The sequence below is a fragment of the Scyliorhinus torazame genome, chromosome 14 (genome assembly GCF_047496885.1).
Source record: "Scyliorhinus torazame isolate Kashiwa2021f chromosome 14, sScyTor2.1, whole genome shotgun sequence".
Lineage (NCBI taxonomy): Eukaryota > Metazoa > Chordata > Chondrichthyes > Carcharhiniformes > Scyliorhinidae > Scyliorhinus > Scyliorhinus torazame.
The window spans coordinates 83,428,781-83,452,063 of record NC_092720.1 but is presented as its reverse complement, the minus strand read 5'-3'; the positions used below and the strand labels follow the sequence as shown (position 1 = coordinate 83,452,063).

Sequence of the window (23,283 nt, the reverse complement as noted above, 5' to 3'; positions counted from 1 at the left end):
ATTGTCTTTCTGACTGACCCAGCTCTCTCACTGACTACATGTCCATTCTCCTGCAGGTCCTCCAGCCGACAGCGCTGGCCCATCCCGGGTGACACCCTTTTAAGCCTCCCAGGTGAACACCTCGGAGGAGAGCTCCAAGGATGCAACCATAATAGTTGCATGGTAACTGTCATTCCCATCAGCGCTGTTCCACACACTTCGGTGGGAAATGTTTGTGGTCAGGCTTCTGGGTCACAATCTGGTGAGCACCACACTGCTGGTGTTGCACATCAGGTGAAGGCAGGAACCTCAGGGCGAGACGAGACAGCAGTCGGAGGTCAGCTGAATCCCAGGACCCAGCTGGGTCCCAGCCTGATGCTGATCCTGTGGAGGAGGTCATCCCAGAGCTGATCAAGACATTAGGATGCAGCCAGGACATTCAGAGGACAATGTAATCGGCACTCCAGCAGGTCCATAGCCGATTGCAGGAGTCCCAGAGGCTATGGGTGCAGGAGATGGCGCCGGCAATGCGTGGCACCATGGCCCACACTGCTAGGGTGGCGACCGTAGTGGAAAGCCTGATGCACGACATCGGTGACGGGCATGGCTGAGGGTCTTGGCAAAATGTCCAACTCACTGGGGGATGTGACCCAGTACCAGGCTGACCTTGATGAGGTGCTGCGGGACATGTCCCGCTCTCAGATGGGAATGGCTGAGGCCTGCACAGCTTGCCCCAGTCGCAGGTGGGCATTGCCGAGGTGCTGCAGAGCATGGCCCAATCACTGAGGAGCATCGCCGAGGGCATCGACACGATGGTGCGGACCATGGGGAACCGCCAGGGCCCTATGGGCATCAAGTGGGGGAGGAGGGGACAGTGGGTGGCTACCCAGACCCATCCCAAGGAGTGGCGATCGTGGCCACCAGCTCACCCGAGTTCCACCCCTCTGATGAGGCCAATCTCACAGCCAGCACACGGGACAGGGCAGCACAGCTGTGCATGTGCTGACAACAAGTGAGCCGGGGTCCTCTGGCACCAGAGACCCCTGAGGAAGCCCGCCAGTGAAATCAAAGGCCATGGTGGTTAGTAAACAGCTGGCTGCCTCCACCTCGGATGTGCATCCCGGGGACATGCCTAGACGTAGCGGTAGAACTAGGAGGGTAAAACACATCAAGAATCACTGAAGGCACCGGGGGGGGGGGGGGGGGGGGGGGGGGGGGGGGGGCAGCACATTTGGGAGAGTGGGGAATTGTTACACACAATATAATCCTTTGTGCACAACTAGTATGATGTCTGTCACTTTCTTCCACAATGCGGGCCGACCTCCGAACCCATGGCCCATCTCTCCCCCTCCCCGTGGCACTCACCCACCCTCTGCGGAGCGTGGACATGTCCCGGAGCTGTGTCCCATCCCCTGGGTGTTCGAATGTTGGCTGCTGCGTGTGCTGTTGCCTCCCGCAGTGTTCAGGCACAGTGTCCATGCATCAAGGTGTGGTTGGGATGCTAAGCAATGACCTATACATGCTACAAGGCCCACCCACTCTCGGGAATCCACTTGGGTTGTGTGAAGTGCTCACTTAACCACGATTGCCAATGCCCGATTAGCAATAGCTTTCAGCCACACGACCAGAGGCCTCGCAGTCTTTCGGGGGTTATGGGTGGCCGGTGGGCAGATGGGCAGAGCCAAGAGTTGCCCTCAGAACGGGTACACATGATCCAGGGGTTGACATGTTGGTGCTGTGCGTGGTGGCCCCCCCCCCCCCCCCCCCCCGATTGTCCCCCAGCACCTCCCCACCCCCCCCACCTTCTGACGGCGGCCCACCCCTGAAGAGGGTCCCCCAGCCGAGGGTCCGTCCACCCACCCCCCGCTGAGCACTGGGGTTGCAAGCCCAGCACCCCTGGCTCTTTGCCTCTATGCGTGTGAGCAAAGATGGCTACTCACCTCCTCAGCTCCCCACAGAAGCCTTCTGCCAGGTTCACGATTTTCAAAAGGAGTACTAATAGGCGCCAGCGTGAACCCGTTGGAGAGGCCGATGAATGACAGAAGGCCGTTGGATATGGGGTCGCTCTCATTAATTGTATGGAAATAGGGGTTAAGTGGTGATAATTGGTTTCTCGCCACGTTACGGCAAGATCCCAATTTCGACTACGGGCGCAGACCGGTTGTTTGGTGCCTGGCGCGGTACTCATTTTCAGCCTCTCCCACTATTCATTGGCCTATTTTTGCTCAACAAGAGCGCAACGATGCCGCAGGACCGTGCCCTAGGTGCTATTTTTGGGTGAGTCTGGCAAGGTAATTCCCACCAGCTTTTTGGGTGAGATCTGTATTCACCCACATTGTCATTTCACTAGGGCATTGGGGAGTTTCTCACCGGTTAAGCCCACACTTAGGGAGCAATCTAACCAAATTTTGTGTTTTTTTACCCCGTGGCCCATCGGGTGGTCCCCGTCTCACATGAGAACACCTCGGAGGACAGCTCCAATGATGCCACCATCATTGCGACACAGCTGTCAACTCACCCTCCACCAGAGTACACATACCTTGGTGGACGAAAGTAGAAAACAGGCTGGGGCACAATCTGATAAGCACATATACAGTTGCTGACGCACATCAGGTGGAGGCAGGAACATCCAGAGGAGACAGCAGTCGGAGGTCTGCTGGATCCCAGGACCCTGCTGAGTCCCAGTCAAATGCTGAGCCTCTGGATCTGGTCTACCCGGAGCTAATGCAATTAATACGGTGCAGCCATGGGATTCAGAGGGGGATGTCACTGACACTCCAGCAGGTCCACAGCCGATTGGCGGAGTCCCAAAGGCTGTGAGTGCAGGAGATAGCGCTGGCAATGTGTGGCATGGAGACAAACACTGCTAGTTTGGCGACCACAGTGGAGAGCCTGCAGCATGACGTCAATGCCATGAATGGCGGCATTCACGACGTGACTCAGTCAATGACGGCCTCGACTAAGCGTCTCGGCAGTATGATCGAGTCCCGGGGTATGTCCCTAATGCAGGTGCACCTTTCCGAGGCGCTGCGGAGCATGTCCTAGTCGCTGGGGGACGTGTCCCAGTCTCAGCTGAAATTTTCCGAGGCACAGGTGGACATTGGCGAGGCACTGCAGAGCATGGCCCGCCCACAGAGCTGCTCTCAGAAAAATACTTTTCACTGTACCTCGGTACACATGACAATAAACAAATCCAAACCAATCAAGTCCAATCCGGAGGGGCATTTCTGATGGCAACAACACCATGGTGCCACCATTGATGAACCGTCATGGTTGTTTAACCCGCGGTGATGTGCCAGTTATATGCAGCACTCACTACACCACCAACAAAAGCATCAGAAATCTGCAAAAGCATTTCTTCAACGGCATTAGGTGGCCCATTTTGAGCAAGGTTTCGCACCAGGTCCTGCAGTGTCTTATTGCTTCAAACCAGATTGATTCTGGACTCATGCGTCCTACTGGAACACCCACACCTACCACCCCCCCAGTCAGGGACAACCCCTCACTGATGGCAGTCCATCAACCGCTCCCGCGACGGAGGCCGTCCCACCCGGGGTGTCTCCATTCCCACTCCTCACTCCCCACCCCCGCCGTTCCTGCCCCAAGCACTGGGCCAGCAACCTATGCCCACTGGCTCCGCTTCTGGAGACCAATACTAATTGGGCCTGAGAAGAGGCTTTGCCCGAGTGGCTGGTGACTCCTGGGAGCCAGGAGAATGTGGCCTCAACTCGGGCTTGTTGTTTAGATTAGCCTAATGGCTTATTTAAATATCAATATCTGGATCACGCGCGGTGAGGGGGTTATCCAGATAGCACTGATGGACGCGGGTCGGCACATTCAAGAGCAGTTTAGCGCCCAGCACAAACCCGTTTTGCCCCTATCAAGCGATGCTCCCAGCACCACAGTCCTTCCAGCAGCTGGTGTGGGAAAATCGCGCCCCTATTTAGCCAATTCCAGCTCGTTCCAAGTAACAAAAATTTAAGTAAATTCATTTAAGAGGGAGATGGTGGTCCAGTGGTTGTGTCACTGGATTAGTAATTCAGAGACCTAGGCAAATGATCTGAGACATGGGTTCAAATCACACCATGGCAACTGAATTTGAAATCAGTTGATAAATCTGGAAATTGAAAATTAGCCTCAGTAATGATGCACTGTCAACAATGCTCTTGCAACGGCTACATGGACAATGCAGTGAGTTTGTCAAGATGTGCGATGTGATTCATGAAAGTTTTGAACGTAATGCACCGCACTTGCCAAATTTAATTTGTAACGAGCTGATCTCCTACTAAGTCTGTAATGTTCGGTTGGACTGTTAACATTTAAATGGCAATCTAAAAGTCTTGTTTTAACCAATAGAACTATGCCACAAGGCTTCATGTTTTTTAAACAAAACACAAACTACAGAATTAAATGTTATGCACTCAGGTTTACTGCCTACCTTTCCCCAAGAATCCTCTTTTAAGACACATCAATCCTAGGGACTACTATACATTTGCCAGTCCTCAGGAGCAGGGTTTTGCAAAGTGCGGATCGCAGTCCACGGGTGGGTCGCGAGCAGGTGTCGGAAGGGCCACGGAACAATCGGGCGCGGTGTTCCCAATCCTGAAAGAAGCACCCAATGGCCAATACTGACATTTAAAATGAGTATGCTGGCCGCTTCTGGCATTTAAAATCAGAATAGCCATATTGTCAGCCATGCAGTCTTCTGACCATAAGAGTCAACAGTAAGCAGGTCACGTGCCCTGCATGTATATTTGATGCCAAGTGCCCTGTATGTACGTGCTTTGGGCGCGAAATCAAGGAGGAGAGCTTCTTCCATTTTCTAGCTGCTAGGACTGTGGTGATGGATCATTTTGTTAGAAGAAAGAGGTGGTCAAAGACACAAATTAGCAGTGCACTTACTGGCACATCTGAATCTGCTGGGGAGAGCTGCTTAGGTGAGACAACAGGACAGAGCAGTGCTAGTATGAACTCTGTGGGTGCACAGAGCTCCAGGTTCTTCGGTGTGTTAGACGTTTCAGTTGCTGTGAAATGAAGCGTCTAAAGTTCCGTTCCTTTTACACAAACACACATTTATTTCCTTCCAACAGCCGTTGCACAAATCGCTCACTATACATCACCTGACAGAGGCCACCTGAAGCCCCTTTACATATCAGTGTCAATTAATGGATACTTAACATAAATGAGACAACTAATTGCAATGTCTCTTAACCCATTACTTAACAGTCTCCCCTTCCTTGGAGAAAAAAAATAATTAGGTGAAAACAAAATTTCAAGAAACTCAAAAACACACACATGTTTGGACGAGAAAGAAAAGAAAAAGTCACAGAAACAAGTGCCCTTCATTAACAATTATCCAAAAGTTTCTGTGAACTCGCCCCTCTTTTCGTAAAACAGTCTGACAGTTGATAACTCCTGTCGACCCATTTAATTTTTCTTATTTCCCCTCTGTCCAACATCTGCTTCAAACTTGCGATGTCTATCCGTAACCTCTTTTCATCAGGGATTTATTGTCAATGTGACAGTCAATAGATATATTACCCAAATCCCCTCATCTAAAATTTCTGTCAATATCATACTTATATAAAAGGCCATATCCACCGTCTCTACAAGGCTTAACGTCTCAGCAGCCAAAGTGCTTTTTATCACTCTCATTATTTTCTTTGTTTCCCACACAAGCGGGCAAAATTTATCATTGTTCCCCAAAAGGAAAATTATAAAACCTCCTGCGCTTGAAACCCCATCACATAAATTTGCGTAGGACGCATCACTATAAACTATGAGTTTCAAGTGCCGAAGGTCACCTAAGACCGGGAACTTCAAAACACACTCCTGCATTTTTAGTTTGGCCAACGCTTTATTTATTCTTATTATGTCTTCCACTTTGGGATCATTCATTTTTGTACTCAACTCTAAGACATCAAAACTCACGTCCGGTCTAGTCTGTCTACCTAACCAGTTCAATTGCCCAATTAAACTTCGCAGTTGCTCTTTTTCTATCTTTGAAACCATTGCGTCTTTTTGTGAAACTCGGCCACGACTAATTGCTATTGGGCTGATGCTTTCCAAATAAGATTGCTGACGTAAAGTTGCTCCTAACTTAGTCTGTCCAATTTCCAGTCCAATATATTTAAATGCACCGGAAGCCTGACTTCCAACCCTGAATTCTTTCCTCAAACCAGAGATTACAATAGCTTCAAAATCATTAGTCCCACCCCACAAAAAATCATCGACATGCATCATAAAAATGCCAGAAAGATTTCCTTTATAGTGCCAGTAAAACATTGCAGGATCCGCTTTCAACTGGCAACAGCCTAACTTTAACAAAACTGACCTTACCGAAAAATACCAGACTCTAGATGCATCATTTAATCCATATACACATTTGTTCAACTTCCAGAGGACCCCTTCTGTGTTAGCTGCTTCTTTAGGAGGATGGAGAAATATCTGTCTGTGTGGACTCTGCACGTTTTCCCCATGTCTGCGTGGGTTTCCTACGGGTGCTCCGGTTTCCTCCCACCATCCAAAGAGGTGCAGGTTAGGTGGATTGGCTATGCTAAATTGGCCTTCGTGTCCAAAAATGTTAGGTGGAGTTACTGGGTAATGGGGATACGTTCGAAGTGTGAGCTTAAGTAGGGTGCGCTTTCCAAGTGCTGGTGCAGACTCGATGGGCCGAATGGCCTCCTTCTGCACTGTTAATTCTATGATTCAATGAATAGCGGGAGAGGCAGAAAACGCGAACCATATCAGGCGTCAAACAGTTTGCGATGCAGCTGGCCCGCTCCTGTAGGTAAAATCGGAATCTCGCCATAACATGCCAAGAAACCAATTATCACCACTTAAGCCCTATTTACATATACTTAACGAGAGTCACCCCATATCCAATGGCCTCCTATCATTCAGCGGCCTCCGGAGGAGGTGAGTAGCCATATTTGATCACAGGCAAAGAGCCCAGGGGTGCTGTACTTGCCACCCCAGTGCTCGGTAGGGGATTGGGGACCGTCAGCTGGGATGGGGGACCCTCCGCAGGGGTGGCCCGCCATGGGAGGGTGGAGGGGGGGAAGGCGCAGCAGGGAGAGGAAACTGCGCACAACATCACCATGCCCATGCCTGGATCGTGTGTACACGTTTCTGGGGGGCAACCCTTGACCCTGCTCAACTGTCCCAACGACCACCCATGACCCTCACTGACTGCCGAGTCCTCTGGCCGTGCAGCTGCAGGCTATTGCTAATAGGGAATTTGCAATCGTGGTTAAGTGAGCACTTCACACAACCCGTGGATCCCCGTGGATGGGTGGGCCATGTAGCATGTGGGAGTCATTGCCTAGCATCCCAAACAAACCTTGATGCATGGATACTGTGCTTAAATACTGCGGGAGGCTACAGCAGACACACAGCAGCCAACACCCGAACACCCAGGGGTGGGACACAGCTCTGGAGATATGTCCACGGACAGAGGGTGGGTGAGTGCTACGGGGAGGGGGAGATGCCTGGAGTGATGAGCCAAGGGTTCAGAGGTCAGCCCGCATTGCGGAAGAAACTGACAGAGGCATCATACTAGTTGTGCACAAAGGTGTTTATTGTGTTTGATAATTCCCCACCCTCCCAATGGTGCTGTTCCCTCCCCCACCCCCAACCCTCTCATTCCCTGCCTACCTCTCTCGCCCCCTCCCCCGGTGCCCTCAGTGATCCTCGATGTGCTTGGCCCTCCAAGCTCTACCACTACGTCTCGGTGTGTCCCCAGGATGCACATCTAAGGTGGAGGCAGCCAGCTGCTTACCACATCCCGTGGCCTTCGATGCCCCTGGCGGACTTTGGGATGGAGGGGCAGCTGGTTCAAGCCTCGGCTGCCCCTGCACCATCTGGCTTTGCCAGCCTTGGCGGTTCCCCAAGGTCCACACCATCGTGCCTATGCGTTCGGCAATGCTCCTCAGTGATTCGGCCATGCTCTGCAGTGCCTTGGCAATGCCCACCTGCGATTGGGACAAGCTCCATAGTGCCCCGGCCATTCCCATATGAGAGTGGGCCATGTCCCACAGAACCTCATCAAGGTCAGCCTGGTACTGGGTGACATTCCCCGGCAAGACGGACCCTCAGCCATGACCGTCACCAACAACGCAATGCCTTAGACACCTTCACTAATGGTGTCGACGTCGTGCACCAGGCTCTCCACCCGAGCAGTGTTGGCCTCGGTGCCATGCTTAAACGCTGACATCTCCTGCGCCCGCAACCTCTGGGCCTCCTCCAAGGGGCTATGGATCCGATGGAGTGACGCTACATCTCCCTCTGAATGTCCCGGCCACTCCCTAACTTCTCCATCTGCTCCAGGAATACCTCTTCTACAGGCTCAATATCAGACTGGAACCCAGCTGCGTCTTGGGATCCAGCAGATCTTCGACTGCTGTCTCTCCTGGGGCTTCCTGCCTCCACCTGATGCACATCATCAGCAGCGTGGTGCTCACAGGATTGAGCCCCAGAAGCCTGACCACGAACATTTCCCATCGAGGTGCGTGTATCTGCGCTGGTGGACGGTAGGTTTGACAGCTGTGATATGGCTAGTACGGTGGCATCCTCGGAGCTCTAGTCTCAGGTGGTCCCATGAGACTGGAGAGGATGCCAACGGGGATGGGCCGGTGCCGTTAGCTGGAGGACCTGCGGTAGAATGGACATGTGGTCAGTGGGAGGGATGGGTCAGTCAATAAGGCAATAACAACAAGTTTGACAGATCCACAGGGTGGAGCCTGGTGGTTCCTCACTTCTGCGGCGTTCGCCAGCCTCTGCATTGGAGACTGCCCTGTCCTCAGCCACACCAGTCACCTCCGGGGCACGCCCTTCGAAGGTGGTGAGGATCCTAATGTCTGACACATTACTGTCAGTCTGGGCCCTCTCCCAGTGATTGTGGGAGAGCTTTTCCGGAGGAGCCACAGAGGGGGCGTCGTTAGTCACACGAGTGGTTCGCAGTGGTGGGAGAGGAGGTGTGAAGGATGGGTTAGAAGGTGGGTTGAAGGGGGAGAGGTTGGAGAAGGGTTGGGGGGATTGGAGGGGCAAATGGAAAGGATTCTCCCATGGGACGGAAATGTCTTTGTGGGGGGGGGGGGGTTGGTAGTGGTGGGGATTGTTGGTGTCTACTCACGTGCTGTCAGGTGTAGGTCATTGACCTTTTTCCTGCTCTGGAGACCAGCCCTCCTGGTTACATTCCCCAAGTTCACAGCCTCCGCCACCTCGTCCCATGCAGTACTGGCTGCCCCACGGCTGACCCTCTAATCAGCGTCCCCGAATCTTGAGGCTGGTCTCCTCGGCGCCATTGTTGCGAGCTGGCTTGGGTTTGCTGAGCAAGTGCACCTTAAGTGCTGCTCGACCTTGTTAGCGGGGGTCTAGCGAGCACGGTGCCGGTGAATCAGCTGGCAAGCCTTCATTTGCCACGCGAAGCCCGTAAGACCTCCTTAAATGGACCAATTAATGTTGAATAGCGTTGCCGGCCTTGCTTGGCCGAGTGCTGGGAAGCTCATGGCAATTCCCGCTCGCTACACTTCAAAATCTTTCCAGGGAATCACCCCCAATGATAAACTGAAGTAAACGAGGATGCAAAGAAATTTGAAGGGATGTCTGTCACTGCATCTCTTGGGGGAGAATGCAACGATGGGTGGTTTGGTTGGATAAAGAATTGAAATGCGATGAGAGACAAAGTTCCTTCTCAGTAGGAGGTAATCTATGGTCTACATGGCAGGTTGTTGAAAGATAGGTGATGTTTGCCCTCATTAGAGATTTGTCGGAAAGTCAGGAATGCCATCACCACATGTGGGGTGGCAACATGTCATTGAGCTCAGTGATAGAGAAGGTTAAGCTTCTCCTTGGCGAGGACAGCGGAGAGAAGGGAGGAAAGGGAGGAAAACACAATGTTATGATCTGTCAGATAGTAATTACCGCACAAACCAAATCCCAAAGGTAAACATAGCAAACCTATCACAACTCTTCTCTTTTTACATTTTGACCACGAGATGATACCGATGCTGAAATCAGAAGCCACAAATTTCAGTAACATTTTGGGAGATTTTAAATATTATATTAAAATCTTTATCAACAAAAGAAATTAAAACTTAAATACAAAGATTACATTTACACAGTCAAAATGAGTCCTGCAGAACTTTATTTCAAAACAACATCTACTTGGTTTAGGCTTGCAAATAAACACCCATTTAAGCACCAGTTCCCCACGTTTAACTATGCAAATCTGGTAAAATTTCCACAAAGCAAAGCCACTGCTGCTGTAGGGAAGATATGTCACAGTGCTTCTCACGTTCTCCCACTGTGGAAATTCATGAAACTTTAAAACAAAGCATGAGTTTCCACCGGGTACTCCAGTTTCCTTCCATGGTCCAAAGATGTACAGGTTAGGTGGATTAGCCATGCTAAAATTGCCCCTTAAATGGGGCAGGGGAGTGGGCCTAGGTGGGGTGCTCTTTCGGAGGGTCGGTGCAGACTCAATGGGCCAAATAGCCTCCTTTTGAACTGTAGGGATTCTGTGATTCCAAAATCCTGCTTTCTGAAAAACAGTTTCTTGGCTTGGCTGAAAGACCACAATTTGCCTCTTCACAGCTATTTTCCAGAACAGGGCACACTGCAGGACGTCTCACATGGTCATCCAAAACATAGCTCTCACATGTCTCCAGAAGTACCTTTTTTTCTCTTCCATCTTTAATCCATTGCCCTTGGCCCTTATTTGAAACTTAATCTTCCTGGAATATAACATCACGGTAGCATTGTGGATAGCACAATTGCTTCACAGCTCCAGGGTCCCAGGTTCGATTCCGGCTTGGGTCACTGTCTGTGCGGAGTCTGCACATCCTCCCCATGTGTGCGTGGGTTTCCTCCGGGTGCTCCAGTTTCCTCCCACAGTCCAAAGATGGGCAGGTTAGGTGGATTGGCCATGATAAATTGCCCTTAGTGTCCAAAATTGCCCTTAGTGTTGGGTGGAGGTGTTGACCTTGGGTAGGGTGCTCTTTCCAAGAGCCGGTGCAGACCCGATGGGCCGAATGGCCTCCTTCACTGCAAATTCTATGATAATCTTCCATGTTCTACTTTTTGCCTCCATTTCCAGGTCAAATAATATTTAACAACCTTGTCTTATTTATGACTTTTCCCAAGTTAACAACTGAAAACAATAAACATTCTTTATCTCCTAATTCAAATTTACACTCATGGCTTATTTACTTTTCAAAAATTTAACGTGGCTATATTTACTTTTGGTACCAGCCTTTCACATCTACATCCCTTTGATGTCCTAAACTTTAAACACACATGCGTACCCCCCTCCAATAAACCAAAAAAAATATTCAAAATAACAACATGTTTCTTCACATTTGGCAATGTTCAAATTCCTGCTACACGGAGACATAGGGGTTGCTATCTAGATTTTTGTTCAGTAGAGCTGGGGAAAATTTGATATTCTATACCTTTATGATTGTGCTGCTTTTCCATTAAATCTCCATTTGTGTCATGAAGCGATAGCTGTTGATTTTCATTTCCTGCTACATTGGTGTGATTGGAGTCTATTGAATCAGTTCTGTTTGAAGCTTGAGAGGAAGAACTATCAATAGTTGTTGATATTGTGATGTTTTCCGGTTGCAATGATGTGTTCATTGTGTTAGATAAACTTCCATAATTTCTGGGATAAAACAGAGAAGCAATGACTATGATGTATATTCCTATAAATCACATTAAATTCCTTGAGTAAATGTGCTATTCTCATCAACCTTTTCCACTGGCATCAGTAAAAAGGTGTAACTATAGTATGAAAAATTTACATTTGCACCTTCAGTTATAAATGTGGGCAGAAGAATTTAAAGGACATATATAGAGATAAGCACAGAATGTATGATTTTAAAATGGTGACTGAATTACATCTGTCCACTGGCATCCAATTATTCCTTACTCTCTAACTTTACTTAACAGTAAATTACACTTATGACTCCCTAGGAAGAACATAGTATATTTTCCACCATCTACCTGCCTGCCCCAACCCGTCTGAAATTTGATGGTTGGTGAGGGGGAGGGGCGGAATCCCACAACATGCCAGAAGCCCAGCAACATTAGCTGTGTGGGATAGTATCAGAACAGGGTGAGGGGAGAACATTCTTTGTGAGGCACAGGTGGCATCCCTTCCCCAAAGCTCGTTCTCCCCATTAATCCTCTATCTATGCCTCTTGAAACTGGTCCTCTGCCCCCCAACCAAGAACCCTGGTCCTACTTGAGTTCCTCAGTGTAGTGGGACTGCCTGCTACCTGTACTGCCACCAGTTGCCAGTTCCCAATGATATTGATGGGTCTACAGGGCTGCTGGCCAGTCCAATTGGCCAGAAAATCACTGAGACATGTGTAAGGATCCTTCCTCTTGATTCCCTTATTACCTCTTTCTATGTTTTCCATCACCATTTCTGATCCATGGATGCTTAATGGACATATATCTTTAAGTCAAGTAGCAAAGAAACTGAGGAATTCAAGAAGTTGCAACATAGTATATGGTGCTGCTAACTTTGCACAGCAGGATCCAGACTTTTCAGCATCCAAGAAATGGGGTGGGACTCGGTTCAGATAATTGGCTGGTGGTCAATGAATTGGCCAAAAGGCCGTATTCTGCCCAGAAACAGGTGGTGATTGGATCCTGCCTGAGTGTGATGATTTCCAGAGACCTAAGGACAGCAGAGTTTGACACCTGGGAGCACATGGCCAAGGACATGCTGCCTCTCCCTCTCCTCTCGCCAGAAAGGCTGTGAGTTGATGTATTTCTGAACCTATAGAGAACTTGAATGAATGAATCTACTGGGGAACCATTACATACTGAAAACAGAGACCTGGATCTGAAAGATTACTTTGAAGAAAGGTATACTTAAAGACAACCATCTGAAACAAAGACTCTTTTTACTTTTACCTATTATTTTCACCCATCTCCTCCCCTCTGTGTTTTTCTGTATTGTGTGTGTGTATGTATGTGTGTAGAGGGTGGGGGGCAAGTTAAAGTGGGGGATTAGGAATTAGATAATAGTTAACCAGTTGTATTTGCTGCATATTCCATTATAACTCTTGTTATAAATAAAAAGGTAATTGAGTTTAAATTAACAAACCCGATGACTGTAATCATTGGGCAGCTAAGGGCCGAAGACTTCAAGTAATTTTTCTAAGAATTATTGGTTAACAATAACAATCATTAAACTGGCATCATAGCTCCTCTGATTGCATCTCTGAATAATAATGTAAGTGTCAAACAGAGAGAGAAAAAAACCTAGATGTAATGTAGCAGTAACAAGTGGAAAGAAGACCAAGGATGTTGCATTGGAAAGTAATGCTTGTGGTGATTGTGTATCTGTGTAGATGCAATACAACTGAGCAAAAATGAAATGAAATGAAATGAAAATTGCTTATTGTCACCAGTAGGATTCAAATGAAGTTACTGTGAAAAGCCCCTAGTCGCCACATTCCGGCGCCTGTTCAGGGAGGCTGGTATGGGAATTGAACCGTGCTGCTGGCCTGCCTTGGTCTGCTTTCAAAGCCAGCGATTTAGCTCTGTGCTAAACAGCACGAGACGGAGAATGGGAGGTATAAAAACACACAAACAGGAAGTCAGGACACACTTCCCAGGAACGGAGCTGGGAGCAGAACAGTCAGGTAGCTCAGATGTAACAGTAAGTTACGCACTGAAGAGATAACAAACTCACAATAAAGCATCTACTTCAACTTTAAGACTATGTGCTTTATTAAGACACAAGGAAAAACACATGGTACCAGGGCTAGCTTCAGGACGCTTACTGTAAGATTACACAAGCTGCAGACACAGAAAGACCAAAATGGCAAGAAAGACGTTGGAAGACTTCGCTCATTTACTGCAATTTGGACCTCCACCGCAGCTGGAAACAACCGGTAACTTAAGTAATAACTGGAAAGGCTTTAAAGAAATGTTCGAGATATGTATCGTAGCAAATGATATGAAAGCAGTCTCTGACGCAACAAAAATAGCGCTGCTACTCGCAACAGCGGGACAGAAAGCTAGAAAAATCTATAATTGCTTTAAATACTTGAAAGGTGAAGACAGCAACAAATTAGAAGTAATACTAAAAAAAATTGACGATTACTGTAACATCAGTAACAATGATACTTTAAAACATTTAATGCCCAGAGAACTAATTGCACAGGGAATGAGTGATGGAAAACTCAAACAATCAAAACCAGAACAGAAAGGGTTAACTCTGAAAATTGCGACTGAAAAGTCCAGATCGATAGAAAAAGTAACTTTAATGTTTTACTAAGCAAAAACGCTGAAATCCACTGCAAAATGGCATCTAAGCACATTTCACAGTCTGCGGGGAACAAAAGACGAAAATCTGCATCTGCGCATGCGCAGGAAACCGAAGCCACACATGCGCAGTGGACACAAAAACGCACTGTAAAGGAAGATCGATGTGCGCATGCCCAGTTCAAAGAAAAGATCGCACCATTCGAAGATGGTTCTGCGCATGCGTACATAAAACCGCAGAGTAAAGGAAGATCGATTTGTGCATGCGCAATCGATTCCTACGCATGACGTCACGCACGTCATGACGTCAGAGGACCCGGACCACGCCCACTTAAAAGGGAAATGCCCAAAAATTGAAAACAAGAAACCTAAAGCTGTAAAACCCAATTTTCTTACCTCAAAAGACAGAACAATGCCTGAACTTATACCAGCAGTGGAAGATAACTTTTACAACACCCTGGAACAAGCAGTCTGCACCACCCAAAGTGAAAAAAACTATCGCAAATCATAAAGAAGAAAAGATGAAGAGTACGATACCAAATCCGAAACAAAAAAAGATGATTGTTTTTCGAACAATACTACCCAGACATGGCTGTGTTATTCGGATATGCTGATCACAGCATCAGCAACACAGTTGCAAAGCTCAACACGATTCTGCTCATGGCAGATGAATCCAATACCATGATACCATGGCAGATCGTCGAGACATTGGATGACAGCAATACCCAAGACGAAGACAACGCCACACAAAGAGCACAGAATGACTCCGTTGAGAGAGCACAGATTGACTCCACAGAAAGAACACTGCACAACTCCACAGAGAGAGCGATGAAAGACTCCACAGAGGGAGCGACGCAAGCCTCCACGGACAGCTCGTTGACAGACTCAAAAATGGAAGCAAACAAACACTCCATTGCGAACACCATGCATGAAAAAGACCATGAAGGTCAACCCACCATATCTGAGCAACCACAAGCAGACTATGAAAGTCTACCAAGCTCACATAATCAACAAGAAGACAAAGTAAGGGTACCAACTGGATGTGAAAACAGTGACAATGTGATCACAATCGACATACAGGATGAGCAGGATCACAGCGAGACTGACAGAACTCAGCTCGTCTGTACAGAAGCACTCAACAATCAGAGTAGGGCTACCCAAGAGTCCAGAGAGACTCCAGGAGGGGAGCACCAAGACCCACAAGAGAATGAAATCGTGAAGATTTTGACTGCAGAAGAGGAGAACCAAGACCAACAAGAAAATGAAATCATGAAGATTTTGACTCCAGAAGAGGAGGACCAAGAAAGCAAAGAAGAGGAATCAAATCCACCACAAATGACCGATGTCACAAACATCAATGCAACATCAGACCATTCTCTAGACTAAATGCGCAATGCAACAGATACCACAGAGGACACTCGCACCAATAACTATGACAATTACGCAAATTATCCACACGGAACATTCATTGAGTGCAACAAGAAAAACAAAAACCGCAAGAAGCACTGCAGAAACAAGAACAACAACAAAAACTACAAGCACAGCAACAAAAACTACAAGAACAACAAAAACAACACGAAGCATAACAAAGACAACAACAAGCACGACAAGAACAACGAAAACAACAAAAACAGAAACAACAAGCACAACAAGAAAAACAACATGAACAATAATGAAAACAACAAAGACAGATACGACAAAAACAGCAACAAGAACGACAACGAAATCAACAAAGACAGAAATGACAAAAACAACAACAATGAAACGATCTGTACAAAATGGCACAACTCTGCACATGAAGGACAATGCCACAGCACACTGCAAAACAATGACAAGACTACAAACATGCCATGGCATGACAATGAATCACACAAATTCACATCTGCTCCAGAACAAGCAAGCACACCAGCTTTCAAGGCAGATGACACACTAAATCGATACCACAAGCACAAGAAAAAGTCCATGTCAATCAACATCAGTGGTTCGACAACTCAAACACCTCGGGATGACTTGTTGGTTACTTAAAAACAAGAACACCGACAATATTCACAACAGAGTTGCTATATCAATATCACCTCGTTAACAACGAAAAAAGAAAAAACTCAACGAACAAATTCATCAAGTTTGGACTCATAAATGTTTTTATTAAGATTGGACTCATAAATATTAATTGGCTTTGTAAAATATCCAATATCATCATCACTTGTGCAGATACACATATCATAAGTAATCTAACTGTTTTGTACAATTTTCTTTAACACTGTACAGAAAATATGTAAAGAAAAAAGGGGGGATGTGGTGATTGTATATCTGTGTAGATGCAATACAACTGAGCAAGCACTAGAGGGAGCACGGGAGGTATAAAAACACATGAACAGGAAGTCAGGACACACGTCACAGGAACAGGAGCTGGGAGCAGAACAGGCAGGCAGCTCAGATGTAACAGTAAGTTAAGCACCTGAAGAGAGAACAAACTCACAATAAAGCATCTACTTCAACTTTAAGACTACGAGCTTTATTAAGACACAAAGAACAACACAATGCTTAGTTAAACTCAGAGATAAACACCCCTTTTCAGCAACATGATCATAGATTTCCTGTACACAAATTCTAGTAGGATTACCACAAACATCCACTGTTGTGACAGAGGAGGTATTCCACAGGCTTCTCCCTTTCTCATTCAATACTGGAAAACCAAAGCTTATATCAAAATCTTGCAGACACAAAACTTGTCTTCTCTGAGGGTATCTTCAGGCTGCCTTCTTCAGAGGTCTGTTTCAACACAGATGCTCTTCAGGATTTCATAGCTACACCCAACTATACAGCCTTCAATCTCTCTTTCCACAAGTGTTTCTCCTTTCATCTTTAAATCTATTGTTTTTATATCCCTCTGGATGTTCCCTTTCCCAGAATATACAGATTTATCATGTTATTTTATCACTGCTAATTTTGGTGGAAAATACAGTTAATACTTTATTAATTTATGATCTTTGCTAACTGTACATTTTCCTTTTGAAATACAATAATTAAATGTCGCCACCCTTCATATCCTCCTAATATAAATTTCCATTGATGCTGTTCAGTGGTATCCCATCTAAGCCATGCTCATCTCCACTTCAAAGTACTTGATTTCACGTCGAACCCCTTTTTGATGTGTTTAACTTTGCAATTTAACTGCCTTCAGTCTAAGAAAATTAGTCACACCCATACACACATGAGCTTATTTCACAGTATACCACAATGATATTGGGAAAATATTGAAATATATGATATTTTTGTCACACATTCATAAATATTGCAATATTGTATTACCTTGGTCTATTTTCTTGTCCATTACAATCAGCTTCTTCAACCAAGTAGTAGGAAGGTTCTTCAAATATGTCATCATTGGTCTGGTTATAAAGACAATTTGATTTACTGTACGCTTTAACAATAATTTTGCCTACAACCAAACCATTAATATGCTTATATTGTAATATAGTGCAATCTAAAATTTTGCACATTTCTCAAAATATTAGCCCATTTTCTCTGGCCATCCATACGTTCTTCATGAATCTTGGCCCTGGCCATGCATGCTAAGTAATAGAAAACAATTCATATTTTGGGCCAGCACCAGTGCTTCCAGGTCAGGTAATTCTAAAGAAAAACATTCTAAAGAAACAAATATCTCTTTCCACTCTATCTCAATAACGTGTCATAACCCTAACCTTGGAAATTGGCCATTAAACCAATCAAACACTTCCATTTTCCATACAAGTCTTAAAATGGGACAGGCAATTTAGTAGTACATGACACCCTACAAACTCAGGAAATCTGACTGCCCTAAAGTGCATGACAACTCACAACTGAAGAACAGCAAGTCTTATGTTCAAAGTAATAACCTGAAGGTAACTGAAATAGTTATTTTTCTTTTTAGTACAGTTAATCTCAGATTTTTTTTAGGGTTTTGGGTTAGCATTTACAATTCAGTTTGTTTTTCTGTGAAAATTAAACTCATGCAAGGAATTTCATTCACTAACTGGAGTTTTAAAGCTCCTAAGACAAAACAAAAGGTCTTTGAATGGATTTGGGTTTATTGTCACGTGTACTGAGGTGCAGTGAAAAATATTGATCTCCCATGAGCAGAAGAACCACTCGCAAAAGGTCAATCAGCAGTAGCAAAAGAAACATGTCACAAAAATGCACTGGCCATGTTGCATCCATCATGTGGTGTTTTATGCCAATACAAAGCCATTAATTCAAGTAAGCAAACTTAGGTTTCATAATAAAGGTAACATGGAGCATTTTGAGGAATGTTAAAATGCTGTCAGCTCACAAGTTTCTCTTCACCAGTGGTTGGAAGATCTTAAAACTTTGCATTTCAGTAATTCTCCTTGACCTGAGAAATGCAAGGTGCCCACAAATGGGGTCTAACTTCTGAGGTTTTACTAAATTCTGATATCGGTTATAGCTGTTGCAAAAGTAATACAGACACCACATTCTTTCAGAGTTGCAGATTGTAATATTCTTCCAACATGGCAGCCAAAACATTGTAATGTTTATTGTTCTGTCACGAAAGATTTGTTAAAGTTCCACTTGTACAACCTTTGCTGCACAGTTTTGACCTGACTCCCAAAGCTATTGCATAAGTTCAACGAGATTTCGAACGGCTTAGAAATACAAATCTGACCTTCACACTTGGAGTTCTTGTCAGTGGAAAATTCCAAGTTTATTTGCTTCTGTCCTTGCAATCCCAGAGATTTAATTTACTTGGTATACACATACTTACCTCTTCTAATTCCATAATTCTCAAAACTGGCTGCACTTTCTCTGCATCCTTAGAGTATTCATCTACTTTAAAAAGCGCAACACAGTTTTCATGTTCCTCCATCTCTTCAGCTGCCAAAAAAGAAAGAAAAAATATGTGGTGGTATCAGTGTAGGTGCCACGAAAATTGCTTTACAATTTAAATGTTTTAAAACTTTTTCAAGTCGCCACTGTCACCATGTTTCCCCCATCCCTCCCACTTCTCTTTGCACTCATACCTGTATCACAGCACCATAGCATAAAAAGGAGGGAGTGCATTATGAACATATTTCCTGCCTATCACCCATACCCTTTGACTCATTTGCTAGCCAAGAATGTATCTACCTCTGCCTTAAAAATATTCAATAACTGCTCCACTGGTCTCTGGAGAAGAGAGTTCCACAGACTCGAGAGTTCAAAGAAAAAAAAATAAATTTAAATAGATCACTTAATTTTAATCTGTGCCTCCCACCGCCCCCACGTTCTAGTCTCTAACAAAAGGGAAAACATCATTTCTGCGTCCACCCTGTCATTCCCCTCAGGATCTTATTTCAATAAAAATCATCTCTCATTCTTCGAAACACAAATGGGTAAAGCCCAACTTTTCCTCATTAGACAACACCCGGATCCCAGGTATCAGTGGAGTGCACCTTCTCTGAACTGCTTCTAATGCAATTATGTCCGTTCTCAAATAAGGAGATCAAAACTGTACACAGTACTCTAAGTGTGATCGCACCAATGCCCTGGACAAGTGTAGCAAAACAACCCGACTTCTATTTTCCATTCCCTTTAGAATGAACAACAACATTCCATTTGCCTTTGAATCTGTCTCTGGCAACTCCTGGGGCGAAATTCTCCCCAAACGGCGCGATGTCCGCCGACTGGCACCCAAAACGGCGCCAATCAGATGGGCATCGCGCCGCCCCAAAGGTGCGGAATGCTCCGCATCTTTGGGGGCCGAGCCCCAACATTGAGGTCGGAGAATGACGCCCCTGAAATGAAAATGAAATGAAAATCGCTTATTGTCATAAGTCGGCTTCAAATGAAGTTACTGTGAAAAGCCACATTCCGGCGCCTGTTCGGAGAGGCTAGTATTCTCTGGCATTCCTTCCGTTCACTGTTTCTACAAAACCAGGAATTCTACTTCAGAACTTCGGATTGCATTAGCTGTTTCATAGCTAGTGTCAGTTTCACAGAACCAACAAAAATATGGAATGACAAAGAAAAGTAGGAGTGGGCAAAGAGAACACAAGAAGTAGTAGCAGGAGTCGGCCATTCAGCTCGTTGCTCAGCTAATATCATGATGTGGAGATGCCGGCGTTGGACTGGGGTGAGCACAGTAAGAAGTTTTACAACACCAGGTTAAAGTCCAACAGGTTTGTTTCGATGTCACTAGCTTTCGGAGCGCTGCTCTTTCCTCAGGTGAATGAAGAGGTATGTTCCAGAAACATATATGTAGACAGATTCAAAGATGCCAGACAATGCTTGGAATGCGAGCATTAGCAGGTGATTAAATCTTTACAGATCCAGAGATGGGGTAACCCCAGGTTAAAGAGGTGTGAATTGTGTCAAGCCAGGACAGTTGGTAGGATTTTGCAGGCCAGATGGTGGGGGATGAATGTAATGCGACATGAATCCCAGGTCCCGGTTGAGGCCGCACTCAAGTGTGCGGAACTTGGCTATAAGCTTCTGCTCGGCGATTCTGCGTTGTCGCGCGTCCTGAAGGCCGCCTTGGAGAACGCTTACCCGGAGATCAGAGGCTGAATGCCCTTGACTGCTGAAGTGTTCCCCGACTGAAAGGGAACATTCCTGCCTGGTGATTGTCGCACAATGTCCGTTCATTCGTTGTCGCAGCGTCTGCATGGTCTCGCCAATGTACCACGCTTCGGGACATCCTTTCCTGCAGCGTATGAGGTAGACAACATTGGCCGAGTCGCACGAGTATGTACCGCACACCTGGTGGGTGGTGTTCTCACGTGTAATGGTGGTATCCATGTCGATGATCTGGCACGTCTTGCAGAGATTGCAATGGCAGGGTTGTGTGGTGTTGTGGTCACTGTTCTGAAGGCAACCTCAAACAAACCATTGTTTGCAGCAAACTACCCAGCCTTCAGAATGTTGTCTACCTCATACGCTGCAGGAAAGGATGTCCCGAAGCGTGGTACATTGGCGAGACCATGCAGAGGGCTGGGCGGACTGGAGAGGCGTGGCTAGGGGGTGACCAGGGGGTGGCCTGTGTGGCCGTATTTGGCAGGTCTGATCCGTGCACGGCCAGCGCCATGTTGTACAGCGCGACCGCTGAAGGTCGTCGCCATGCACGTGCGTGTCCATGGACCCGGCCATTCTCCAGCCGTTTTTGCCGCGGGAGCGGGGAGTTTTACCCGGCGCTGCTGCTAGCCCCTCACCAGTCCCGGAATCGGTGAAGGTTTGGCATCAATTTTGGCATCGTAAAACACCCGCAAATTCTCAGTTTCAGCCGGCACTTAGCTATTGAAAAGGAAAATCCAGCCCATGATTCCTCAAATAAGACTCAAAATGTGCACACTACTCCAGACTCTGCAATATTCTCGCAAGCCCAAATAATTATAGTAAGATTTCTGAACTCCAATCCCTTTGTAATAAAGGGTAAGATACCATTTGTTTTTCCAATTGCTTGTTGGGCCTGCATCTTAAATGTCTGTGATACATGCATAAGGACACCTAGGTCTTTCTGGATATTAACATTTCCCAGTCTCCAACCATGGGCGGAAGCTTATCAAAAAATGGTAAAGGACAGTCCCGACAAGAAACACGGAGTGCCGACTGAATCAGTGGGATTTCTCACGGAATCGTACGTCATTTAAAAATAGTTTTTTCTCCCCACAAGAATCATGTCATGCTCTTGGAGCTTTCCCGCTGATTTGCTCACCCCGGGGGAAACTTAGTCACTGCAATCATTGGGGAGCTCCATATAAACACTTCCTCAGCACTTATTTTGGTTCCATGAGAGGGAATGGCAGCATGAAAGCCCTGACCAGACTACTGGATGATGTGCAGCAGAGTCAGGAATGCCTGTACCCACAATGCTGGAGGCGGCCCACCAGCAGGGTTTCCTGGGAGGCAATAGCTGCCTCGATGAATGCCAGCGCTCTCCAAAAGAGGGTGGGGCAGCAGATCTGGGAGAAAATAAATTACCTTCTTCGCATGCCACACCTCAACCATCTGAACTGGAAGGACACCCACCTCCCCATCTGTATCTCCACAGGACAAACTCAAGCTCAACTGGTGTGAGAGGGCACAGCCACTCGGTGGCAAGCGGGAACTCCGGAACCTGACTCCACATAAGGAAAGAGCCCCTGCGCTGGCCAAGGAGGAGCCTGACCATGCCTGTTCCAAAAGTGAAGTGGGGGCAGCGAGCAAAAGTGAGAACCCTGAGGACAAACAATCATTCCTCAAGCCTCATGTGAGTAAATATGTTGCACCATTTATCCCCAGCGATGTATGAATGCCATCTCCCTTCATTTGCAGGACAATCAGATAAGCAGCCGAACCATCCTTGTGCCTCCTGGAATCACCAGAGCCAAGAAGCTCAGAGGGGTCTTCTCAGCCATAACCATTGAAGTGGTGTCACATCCATCACCTGCACCTTCCACCAGCACAGATACTCACACGTTGATGGAATTACCTAGTAGACAGATTTCTGGGTCATTCACTGGTCAGCACCTCACAGTTGATGATCCTCAGCAGGTGGAAACAGGGACATCCCAAGGTTCCGCATTGAGGAATGCAGAGGTCCTGGACACTGCTGAGTCCCTGACTGATGACGTGTCCTTGGGTCTGTTCATCCCCGAGCTGATGGAACAGCAAAGGCGGAGTCGTGAAAATCAGGAAGGGATGGCAGCATCCATCCTCGGACTGCAAGGCAGACTCGAGGAGTCCCTTCGCCTTCTGCCTGAGGAGATGATGCCATCAGCCCAACGCAACAGGGCCAACACTGTTTGGGTGGCATCTGCAGTGGGGTCCTTGGTGCAGAACGTGCACTCCGTGGAAGGAGATGTCCGCTCCATGACCGAGAGCATGACCTTCATGGCTGAGGGCTTCAACTGCATGGTGCAGGGACTGATGGGAGTCCACAAGTGTCTGCGCCAGAAGGCAGACGGGGCTTCTGGATCTCACTCCAGCTGCCCCTCTATCCCATGGAGGAGCACAGGGGTCCCTGGGAACAACGGAAGAGGACCGGCAGGAGCAAGCCTG

The 23,283-nt window shown here is 46.8% G+C and overlaps 1 protein-coding gene across 4 annotated transcripts in view; it reads right to left on the bottom strand.

Annotated features, from left to right (window-relative positions):
- The window catches only part of zbbx (zinc finger, B-box domain containing), a 177,556-nt gene that overhangs the window by 68,039 nt on the left and 86,234 nt on the right, over nucleotides 1-23,283 (bottom strand). For all 4 annotated transcript variants that reach the window (XM_072474438.1, XM_072474441.1, XM_072474440.1 and 1 more), the window contains 3 exons: nucleotides 19,034-19,143; nucleotides 17,578-17,657; nucleotides 11,433-11,644 (listed from right to left, as the gene is read on the bottom strand). In XM_072474438.1, coding sequence (XP_072330539.1) covers nucleotides 11,433-11,644; nucleotides 17,578-17,657; nucleotides 19,034-19,143 — 402 coding nt within the window. The remainder of the gene's footprint in view (nucleotides 1-11,432; nucleotides 11,645-17,577; nucleotides 17,658-19,033; nucleotides 19,144-23,283) is intronic.